Here is a 12173-nt window from a genome sequence, read left to right on the forward strand (position 1 = left end):
TCATTTTTGTGAAATGGAGGACTATACATACTGCTTATGACAAGAGCAATATGTATGAAATGTGACACGAAACAATACAGTTCCTTGAGGTTGCAGAAATGCAATTTGTAGTCTCACCATTAGATGACACCAAATCCTACTCACTGTAGCTTTAAAAATCAGTGTGTCATACCCATTAAAAATAAAGCCTTTTGTAGAATGTGTAATTTGCTTGGAAGGCACCACTTCTCTATGTCTGAACAAGGGAGATGCCACTGAACGTGTACCTAGGTATTGAGACGCAGCAGTTTTTTGACATGTCAGTTTCAGAAAAAAATTAAAATAAAATAAAAAATACATCACGATCAGATCTGTCACCCATACAGACCTTCACTGAAGCAAGCAACGCATGAATATACGTACAGACCTTGCACCTTTAAATATGAAATAATTTGATAGGATGCACATTCCTGAACTGTCCAGCAGGTGTCAGTATCCACCATGTCTTCCTCGAGAACAGGGGTGGGCAATCATGTGCCATGAAGCGCCAAGACACTGCACTTTTCCCTTTCTACTAATCACCTCAGCAGGTGATTTCATTAATGTTCAGGTGTTTATGTTCAGGGGAGAAGCTCATCAGCAAACCCACCTACTGAGGTGATTGGTTGCAAGGGAAACTTGCAGTGTCTTGGCTCTCGCTTCCCACCCCTGGTCTAGAACAACATTGCAAAAGAAGTTTCAAAGTCCTCCTAGACAGTATTTCATGCTGGCATTACTGATTTGCAGTACTGCCGAAAGGTTTTGGCACCATCCCCCGCCACACATCCTCTCCATTCTTTATTTCTGGTTTTACTGTCCTGTTCTGTTGTACGTTTTGTTCCATGCTTGGTCATGTTGTGGACATGATGTTTCTCCCTGCAGTTTCTAGCTCAAATTGTTATGACACATATGGGAAGATGCGCACCAAAGGTGGGCAACCCTGTCAAGGGTGAGTAAAAGTCTGACCATACACTGCCTCCACCTTTGCACATAAAGCAGGTAATTTCACTGATTAACTCACCTACCTGGTTGAAAAGTTGAACAATTTATAGTCAGCTAGTTTAGTTGGTGGATAGAACAAATATGTCGTAGGACGTTTACTCGCTGAAACTGGGATTACCCACCTCTGGAGCACATGGCGTGCTCAATGTTTCAGCAGTTGGCAAACAAACTACATGTAAATTGTTCCTAATTTTCCATAATACAGCTAGTATCCACAACCCATCCAGCAGGTGAAAGGCACATCTGTGGGATATTACATAGTCAAAACTGACTTTATTCTTCAAAGTTAAACAACTAATCTTTTCTTCTTCATTAGGTGCTATATTAATTTGGTGAGTTACAAAATGAGGTAATTGTTTTTGTCTTAAAAAGCTGGCTCCAATGGATCAACCTAGTCACCTACTCACCCACTCATTTTTTGCTACATCTGACGTTGCTGCTACCAGTGCAGGGAATATATAGGTAATATAGGTAGACAGGAAGGAAAGAATAAAGTTGCTGTGTTCTAAGAAATATAATAGCATTAACTTTAGAGAGGTGTGCACTTTCATAGTGCTCTTCTAGTTTACACAGCTTTCAAAACCTTTTACCCATGGTTTCATCTGTGCTAAAGCAGTTACTAGCTGTTTTTGAAGGGGCTTTAAACAGGGTTAAAGCAAGAGTAAAAAGTTTCAGCAGTGTTGCTAATTTTTAAATTAAATTTTAGAGTTTTTTGAACTCATATTAACCAGCTCTAAACTCTTAAACTTATTTAAGCTGGGTAAATTCAAAATAAACTGCTTGACTAGTTGTGAAAAGCAATGTCTTTTGACTGTTTACTTTTTTGTTTATATTTTGTGTATGTGTGTGTGTGTGTTGGGGGGGGGGGGGTATGATTATGTGATAAAAGTAGACTTTTTAAAAACTATTTGTTCATTGACAAATTGATCCATCCATCCATTTCCTATAAACATTTACTTCAGTTAAGGGTCACCGGGGGGCTGGAGCCTATCCCAAGAGTCATAGGGCGTGAGGTGGGGTACACCCTGAACAGGATGCCAGTCTGTTGCAGGGTTTGACAAACTGATAAGGTAATTATTAAAATAATTTAGCATTGTTGGAAATAATTATTAGTTGCAGCCATACTTCATTCTATTATGTATTGCTGATGTCACAGAACCCTCTAAGATGTGTCATATGACAACTTTGTGTTGATCATGTTGCCTTAAGTGATCTCATCTACAGGCACTGACATCACCCATTGTTCCTATTGATCCGTTTGTACAGATCTCGTCGACTAACTTATCGACATCCTCAAGTGTATTTCCTGTCTAGACTGTCAACTGTGTTTATGGATGTCCCTGCCCCCTGGTGACACACATGCACATGCACCTCCACTGTTTATTGACATATCCTTTTGCTTTTGACTCAGTCTGCCTCCTTAATCAATCTGTTGAACTTCAGATGTTGTTCAAAGCTCAAGCATTGATGTGCACAGATCTGATGAAAGTGTGTCCCCCCAAAAAATCTGATTTAAGTCAAACTAAGGGTGTGTTTGTGGGAGACAAAGAAATATATGTTCTTGAGTGATGTACGCATGCCTTCCCCAAGGAGTTTATGCATGTGTGAAGTGGCATTATGTTCTCTGTATCAGTATTGCGAAAGTTCCTTTTGAAATGTGATAGGCTACAGATTACTAGTTAATCTGTTAAAAATGTAAAAAGTCGTGTAAGTATCTATATTATAATAGTGAAGTGGCCTCTGTGTGTGTGCCTGCGTGTGTATGGCTTCGATCGCAGAGAAACTGGGGAGAGCTGACATTTTCTGTTTGGTATGCTTATGTATTTTGGGTCAAGAATGAACGCTACAAAATCAGAAATTTGATACAACTAATATTTTTGGAGAAATTAGGGATATTTGCTAACGGCAGTGAACAATGGACATTGTGCTGTAATGCACCATGGGACTTCGGGGTTTTGGAGTTTTAAATGTTGCTATTATGGTTCATATTAGTTTAACAGTGTTGTTAGTGTTATTGAGTTATTGTGTTTTTGTAGTTCAATTAGTTTAGTCAGTTTAATTAAGTGGCATGTTGCCTTTACCATGAGTGAAAACTGTACTGCGTTTGATGTCTTCCGCCACCGTCTCTGTTTGTGGGTGTGTAAAAATAAAAGCATCTACTTGGTGCAGAATGCAGAAAAGGAAAAAGTTCTGCCTCGGTTTTCATTCTTCCACAGAGCTTGCCACAATATATTAAAAGCAAACTACTGTTTGTGTACATGTATGCGTGCAAGTGAATAACTTAGAGCACAGAAAAACTGGGGACAGCTGACATTTACTGTTTGGTATGCTTATGTATGAATGAATGAATTAATAAATTTATTCAGCACACACAGTCCAAAACAACAAAAAACTTACAATGAAGAAAGAAAATGGATTTACAATGCATCTGTGTGCCTGAAAGGGTATAGGCAGAAGCAAAGCTTATTAATGCCTACCCCTTTAACCAAAAATAAAATTATCTTGTCCAAAAGGAGTGGAGGGAAGTAACACATCCTTCCATTCCCACTCCCTTTTCAACTACTTCAATCTCTTCAGCTTAAAGGACACAATCCAAATGCTACCAAACAAATTTACATTTACAATTTGGCAACACACAAAACTCATATCTTGAAAACATCAAGTCTTTATATTGCTTTTTAAACTGATTGATTTTTGGACATCGTTTGAGTTCCTCCGTCAGGTTATTTCATATTCTAGGACAACACATGGAGACACAGAAACCTTTCCTGATCGTCCGAGCGCCAGCAGTTTTAAAATGATACAAGCCTTGTAAATTAGATGTTCCCGCTCTCTCAGTAAAAAATTCTTGAATTCTAAAGGGCACTTGTTTCCCATAATGAGTTCACTTCTTTGGTGACACAGACTTACGATCTCCCTCACCTTCTCTTGTGATAGACAATATGTATGGTCCTCCATTTCACAACAATGAGAGTTCTCAGTCTTGTTAGCCAGAGATCTTTTCTCGTAATTACAAGAAAAGATCTCATAATTACAAGATCAATGGTCAAATTTTTATTTTTTTATCCAGTGAATGCAATACACTTCTGTAACATATATATATATATATATATATATATATGTATATATATACACACACACACACACACACACACACACAGTTGTATGCAAAAGTTTGGGAACCCCTGATAATTTTCATGATTTTCCTTTAAATATCATTGGTTGTCTGGATCAGAAATTTCAGTTAAATATATCATATCATATAGCAGACAAACACAGTGATATTTGAGAAGTGAAATGAAATTTCTAGTATTTACAGAAAGTGTGCAATAATTATTTAAACAAAATTGGGCAGGTGCATAGATTTGGGTACCCTTGTCATTTTATTGATTTGAATACATTTAGCACTAATTTGGAACAAAAAATTGGTTTGGTAAGCTCATTGACCCTTGACCTCCTTACACTGGTGAATCCAATCATGAGAAAGGGTATTTAAGGTGGCATTTGCAAATGTTTCCCCTCTTTGCATCTCTTCTAATAAGTGGCAACATGGGAGCCTCTAAACAACTCTCAAATGACCTGAAAACAAAGACTGTTCAACATCACGGTTTATGGGAAGGAAGCAAAAAGCTATCTCAGAGATTTCAGCTGTCAGTTTCCACTATGAGGAACATAGTGAGGAAATGGAAGACTGCAGGCACAGTACTAGTTAAGGCCCGAAGTGGCAGGCCAAGATAAATCTCATATAAGCTGAAGTGAAGGATGGTGAGAACAGTCATAGTCAACCCACAGACCTGCTTCAATGACCTAAAACATGATCTTGCTGCAGATAGTGTCTCTGTGCATCGTTCAACTGTACAGCGTACTTTGCACAAGGAGATGCTGTATGGGAGAGTAATGGAGAGGAAGCATTTTTTGCATACACGCCATAAACAGAGTTGCTTGAGGTATGCTAAAACACATTTGGACAAGCCAGCTTCATTTTGGAATAATGTAATGTGAACTGATGAAACTAAAATTGAGCTATTTGGACATAACAAGGGGTGGTATGCATGGCAGAAAAAGAACACAGCATCCCAAGAAAAAGGCTTGCTACCTACAGTAAAATTTAGAGGTGGTTCCATCAAGCTGTGTGGCTGCGTGGCCAGTGCAGGTACTGGGAATCTTATTAAAGTTGAGGGTCACATGATTCCAGTCAATATCAGCAGATTCTTGAGAACAATGTTGATGAATCAGTGACAAAGTTGAAGTAGCGCCGGGGCTGGATCTTTCAACAAGACAATGACCCTAAACACAGCTCAAAATCTACTAAGGCATTCATGCAGAGGAACAAGTACAATGTTCTGGAATGGCCTTCTCAGTCCCCAGACCTGAAGATTATTGAAAATCTGTGGTGTGATTTTAAGCGGGCTGTCCATGCTCAGAAACCAACAAACCTGACTGAACTGGAAATGATTAGTAAAGAAGCATGTTCCAAAATACCTTCAACCAGAATCCAGACTCTCATTGGAAGCTATAGGAAGCATTTAGAGGCTGCTATTTCTACAAAAGGACGATCTACTAAATATTGATGTATTTGTGCCCAAATTTATGCACCTGCCTAATTTTGTTGCAAGTGTTATTGCACACTTTCTGTAAATCCTATATGCTTCATTTCACCTCTCAAATATCACTGTGTTTGTCTGCTATATGATATATTTAACTGGAATTACTGATCCAAACAACCAATGATTTATAAATGAAAACCATGGAATCATCAGGGGTGCCCAAACATTTACATACAACTGTACATTGTAATGGGTTGGTAAAACAGTTGCATTTTCATTCCTTCCTATAAGTCAGATAATGTGTCTGTAAAGTTATGTTTACCACTGATGTAACATCTCTTCATAATCTAATTTCCAGTTCAGATGCCCTGCATATTTTCTAATAGGTTATGCAATGTTCACGACTAATTCATGCCGGTGGCACGAAATTTATGCGTGCTAGAAATTTTGAACATTTCCAATTTTTTTTTTTTTTTTTTTTTTTTTTGCACACTGACACACAGCTGCGCACAGTTGACGCAGTTTCCAACAGTTTATGACAAATGTATGCACTCAAATTTGTGCAAGTGTCAAGGTGCCATAAGGGAGCAACCACTGATTCCTCTTCTTTTTTCCAAGTCTTTCAGCCATGTTGCAAAATGTGGAAAAAGAGAGTAAGCAGCGCCTTTTATGTTGCATTAACATGACGATGCAACATGGAGGCTTCCTTGAGGGGGCCCACTCCCATGTAGATATAAAGGGCTCATAAAAACACACCGAATTGTTGTTGCAGGTACATACACGAATGAAGAAATGCTTATGAATGCTACTACATTTCTGCTAATAAACGCCCCTAAAACCCACACACTGTAGCTTTAAGTGAGAAACTGATACAAGACACACAGATGAGTTTTTTGTTCCCCTTAACCTGAAGAAAAAAGACATAAAGAACATAGAATGAACACACAAAGAACTTATGATGTAATCGCCAACTTGAATATTTAAGCTTTTTTCCACCCTCAAACTCGAGATTTTAGAGCCTCGTAGCCTGACAGCATGTCAGGTGAGGATGACAAAATCTTACCAATTTAAAAACATGAACATTATTTCTCATTTTCTCTCTCTCTCTCTCTCACACACACACACACACACACACACACACACACACACACACACACACACACACACACACACACACACACACACACACACACACACACACACACACACACACACACACACACACAAGAGGCCCAATGCTTAAGTGTCAGCCATTTCTGAGGGTGCGTGGGAGCGTCGGATCGTTAGCTTGAACAAAGGGTGAACTTGTCAAGTGAGGTCTGTCTAAATGGTTTTGAACTGCTGTAGTGTGGTGGAGGCAGCTGTCTGGGTTTGAAGAGAGGGCAGGTGGGCAGGACTGAGCCAGACAGTTAAAAGCACATTTACAACCAGAGGAAGAAAAAAAAACACAATCGCCTGACCAGCAGGTGGATTTACATTCACACAACAGACAAAACCGTTGTGTGTTTTTGTGTCCTCGCTGTGCTCTCTGCAAACTCGTAGTGTTTCTTGACACTCGCAACCACCTGAATGTGAAAGCACATAGAAAAGAGTTCTCCTCACGAGGAGTCATTAAGAATGTGTGTTTTATTTTTCGAGGAGGGGTAGCGGAGTCCTTTGCACCGTTGCTCTGTGTCTCTGCTTCCAGCTGAGAGTTATGTATATTTCATAAGCCCAGGGTGCCTTTTTGTCTTAAGAAGTGTCACACACTCCTCTGCCAGTCTCCCCTGTGACTTGTCAGTGGAGGGTATCCATCACAGACTCCTTTAAACTCCGCTCGTCTTCCTCTCTCTCTGGCGCTGACAGCCACCCTCTGCTTTTCATGGTCAGCTCATCTCTCTCCTCGTCTCTCTGCAGTGAAGAAGAAACCGGATGGAGCACATCCTACAGACTTGTGCTGTCAGGAGAACTCTTTCTCTCTCTCTCTCCATCTCTGTCTGTGATTCTGTCTGTGTTTTTGCAGCTTTGTCTGTTCAGGATCTGCCTGCCGTGTTTTTAATTTTACATGAATAAAAGGGCAGAGTCGGGGTGGCAAATACTGTTTCTAAACAATACTAGTTCAAATTATTAATATTATGGTTGTATATTGTCGCAAAATGTGCACTAAAATGCAGGAAATGTCACCTAAAAATTGAAATTCCAAACGTTCTGATGGGGCATGTCCCCAGATCTGCAACAGACTCAGATTCACAAATCCACACCTTTACCTAATATATATATATATATATATTGTGATATAAATTTATTCAAAAATATAAAAGCCCAGATGATGGGTTGCATAAGTAATAGAAGACTTTTTTTATAATACCTGTAAATAATCTGTGTTATTGCCAGTTTTCTTCAGACAAGTCAGGGGATGGATACATGTACATTTCCGAGTCACTGAATATGTCTTAGACTTTATTTACATAATTTATGAAGAAATGCAAACAGTATGGGACTCTATGGAAAATCTGTATGGAGTAGACAGTTTTCAAAAACTGAGTGACTGTGCAAGAAGGAGAAGAGTAAGGAAAGACACCAAGATACACAGACAACCCAGAAGAAGTTATAGGCTTCTCCAGGTGTGATTGGAGAAATTGTGCACAGTGCATGTTTTACATTTTGTATCACCAGGTATACAACTTCATGATGAAGTGGTATAGATTAGGATTTTCCTTCACCAAAACATCAAATCGAGGCTTGCATCTCAGATGTACCTTCTGACAAATTGTAACTGAGCTTTCAGTTCTTTGTTTTAGGGTGATCCTCCTCTATACCACTTCTGGAAGGTTCTCCTCTCTCCACAGAGGAATGCTGGAGTTCTGACAGAGTGACCATTGAGTTCTTGGTCACCTCCCTGATTAAGGGCCTTCGCTCCGATCACTCAGTTTAGACGAGTGGCCAGCTAGGAAGAGTCCTGGTGGATTTGAACTTCTTTTATTTACACATGATGACAGAAGATTTGGCCATGAAAAGAGTTGCAGTGAAATTCATGCCGATGGCTTCAGCACGAAGCTGCCGACGGAGCAAAAGTGGCACCGTGTTGAAGTCTCACGGGACATGCTGGACTCCGAAAAATGATGCCCACCTCTTCCACCATTCGGAAGATTCAGACGGCTTTCGGTCGCTTTTCAGTCATGTGACTATCCGAGAAATGGTGGAAGAGCTGGACATGTCACAACATGTCCTGTGAGACTTCAACACGGTGGCACTTTTGCTCTGCCATCAGCTTCGTGCCGAAGCCATCGGCATGAATTTCGCTACAACTCTTTTCATGGCTAAATCTTCTGTCACAGTGGAATGTACCGAAAAAGTGCTGATGTCCACCTCTTCTGCAATTTCTCGGATAGTCACACGATGGTCCCACATCTCCACAGCATTCACTTTGGAAATGATCTGGTCATTTCAGCATGTTGATGGCCGACCAGAGCGCGGCTCACTCTCCACTGTTGTGCGGACGTCTTTAAACCGGTTGTACCGTTCCTTAATCTGTGTGATGCCCATAGGATCGTCTCCAAAAGCCGTCTGAATAATCCGAATGGTTTCCACCTGGCTGTCGCCCAGTTTCTGGCATTTTCCTTGCAAATAAAATCCAAGGAGAGACTACACCCATCCTCACACAAAGGCTGCTTACCAGAAAATGATGCAATCGACAGGCGTGAAAAAAATTCACGCATGCGCACAAAGGTTCAAGGTTGGCTCATGCAAGCACACGTGATTCAAATCAAAAATTAAAAAGGTCGGATACTTTTCTAACAGACCTCGTAGATCTTATTCGTGTGTGTCTTGGCCTTCAGTCATTGTGCTTGGTAATAATTATGTCTGCATATCTTCCAGGCTTCTACAGTAAAGGAGGATGCGGCTGGAGCCAGCAGAGAGGCAGATTCTGGATCTCATCTGATAACCAGCAGCACTTCGGGACTCTCTAAACCTGTAGCTGATCACACGTCATCTCACCCAAGAACTTTGAAACAAGAACGAGCTGACCAAGCTGACCATCGTCTTTCTAGTGAGTAGTGTTTCCCTAAATAATATTTCTATTTATTGCCTTGAGTGGCTTCTCTGGCCTACACACACGTGTCATAATGTTATGTTTGCCTTTACAAGAATGTGCAGTTATGCAGACTTGGACCATGAAGAAAAAAAAAATACCATTTGGTCCAAACATATAGAAATGGTGCTCTGGCTTTTATAGTTATGCTCCTTGTCTTTATTTGATTATTCTACATCCTGTTCAAACCTGACGCTAATAGTACTTGTGGGTATGAAGACATTAAAGGCTACAGCAATAAGACATTTGACCTCAGTGATCTTGAGCTTCACCCAAATCACTGACCTCTGGCTGACCTTTCCAGAGCAATTCTAGAATCCACCAGTGTGTCACATTTGGTGCAACTTGGGTTGAAAATCAAATTATTTGACCTTTGGCAAAATTAGGTATTTCTGGAAATTTCGAGGTTAACCTTTGACCCCAGTGATTGGTATTTGGTAAATTTCATCTCGCCCGGGCAATTCCAGAACCAACCAACATAGTGATGTGAAAAAGTTGGTGCACTCTCGAACTTTTACAATATTTTTTAATGACATAAAAAAACACAACGTTCCATTCATTGAAAATAATAAAGTCTGGTGCTCCTGTCATCATGAAAACAAAGCACAAACTCAATATTTTTCAAGCACTTAGAAACAGAAAAACCTGCACTGAAACAGCTGAGGTGGGAGCGCGCACAGTCACGTGAGATTTACACGCTACTGAGCATGTACATTGAGAATGTAACAATGGTCTATTAAAAGAAATAAAAATCTAAAAGCCAAAATGATGGTGTGACCTTTAGTATAACACATATAAATCATCATTTTTTACATCCAGTCTTCTTCAGACAAGTCAGGGGCTGGGTACTCAAACATTTCCGAGGTACTCATTATGTCTTTGACTTCATTTACTTCAGTTATTAAGAAATACAAACCGTATGGTACTGCATGGTAAATCTGTCCACAAGTGGCAATTCCCAAAAAATGAGTGACTGTGTAAGAAGGTGCCGTCTGAAGAAAGCCACCAAGACAGCATGACAACCGAAAGATGTTATTGGCTTCTGTGCCTGTGATTGGAGAAATTGTTTTTTGTGTTAATCACTGTGAGAAAACTGACTCACTGTTTGAGTGTCACCTTCATAATTAGAGCTCACAAATAATAATGGGTTTCACAGAATGTTTCCTATCACTTAGCAACCAGTGTAGCTCAGCTCTGTTTTTCTTCTGTGCCGTATCCTTTTGAATCTGCTTTGTGGCAACACAGGAAATATACTATGAGTGCTGGAGTGAAAGATATGACTTCTGGAATAGCTCAGACAATCTGAAGTGTCAAGAACAGTTCTCGTGTTCTCCTTTTTTCCTGCTTTGCACTGTGACCTCTTTTGTTTGTCCTGTTATATCTCACTGCATCACTTCTCCTGAACATGTTTTGCCATCACAAGTCTGAAGCAGGAGACTCAATCTCTGGTACTGAAAAATGTAGCCAACTAGGAAGTGCCAAATCTTGTATTACCTTGAATGATTACTTGAGGCTGGCTCTAAAATGGTGTCACTCTCCATCGAAGCCCATGTTAAAAACCCTAAATTTAGAGCAAGAAGAAACTTATTTACAGCCTGCTGCAACAAGCAGATTTGGTTTCCATGTATTGCCTGTTCCTGACAACTCTGAGGAGAATGAATTTTTATACATCTCATTTAAATCACAAAGTTATAAATAATTAGGGGTGTGGTCACTTTGAGTGACAGCTGTGTACCGGTGAGAGGAGTTCATACTCCAGGGCCCCGTAGCAGCAGTGGCCAATATAGTGGCTGTGGATCAAATGTGTCTGTCCATTCTGAGCATTTTATTGAAAATATATTGAAATAATATGGCTTGCTGTGTGGTTAATTGTACTAACAGACCATCTAAGTAGTCTGTGCACCAGTATTTCCATTGAGTGACATTTTAGGTTTTTTTTATCTGTATGTTAGCACCATTAGCACAGTAGATATTGGTAGTTTGGTGATGTTACGTCTTCGCATGGTGCAACTGTTACTGAGGCTAATTTTTTATACCCGTCCCAAGCCATATGTTATGCAAACACTGCCCAAACAGGAAAAATATGTGCTTATCAAATACCCAAACTAAAGCTAGCCCGTTCCTTAGCTTGTTTGGGAACTTTGAAATGGGGGCATGTTCAGGCTTTCTTCATCCCACCAAAGCTATTCCTGTCTTGAGGTTGCTCGTCTGCCTCACCATCTTATGGACTATCCGGGAGTTTGGCAGAGTAAAGCGCTGCCAAGTTAGTGACATCCAGATCCTAGTTGAGCTTCAGAACTGCTCTTCAGAAATCCTGTGGGTGATGTCATGGAGGGTTTGTCCAGTATGTATATGTTCTCTGTTAAAAACAGCAAAAATGTTAACAAAATTTGTATTGGGGTCAAAAATTAAAGTTGGTCCAATTTTTATAAAAAGCAGTGCAAATTATTCCTTGAGTTAATTGAATTTATAAAAGGAATAATTTACACCATATATTATGCTTAGTTATCATGTCACATGGAATATACGTCATA

At 39.9% G+C, this 12173-nt stretch overlaps 1 protein-coding gene across 2 annotated transcripts in view; it reads left to right on the forward strand.

The window, feature by feature from the left end:
• Window positions 1–12173, forward strand: part of gse1 (Gse1 coiled-coil protein) — a 511302-nt gene that overhangs the window by 132754 nt on the left and 366375 nt on the right. For both annotated transcript variants that reach the window (XM_034189029.1, XM_034189038.1), the window contains exon 2: window positions 9426–9597. In XM_034189029.1, coding sequence (XP_034044920.1) covers window positions 9426–9597 — 172 coding nt within the window. The remainder of the gene's footprint in view (window positions 1–9425; window positions 9598–12173) is intronic.

The sequence above is a fragment of the Thalassophryne amazonica genome, chromosome 2 (assembly GCF_902500255.1).
Source record: "Thalassophryne amazonica chromosome 2, fThaAma1.1, whole genome shotgun sequence".
Classification (NCBI taxonomy): Eukaryota; Metazoa; Chordata; class Actinopteri; order Batrachoidiformes; family Batrachoididae; genus Thalassophryne; species Thalassophryne amazonica.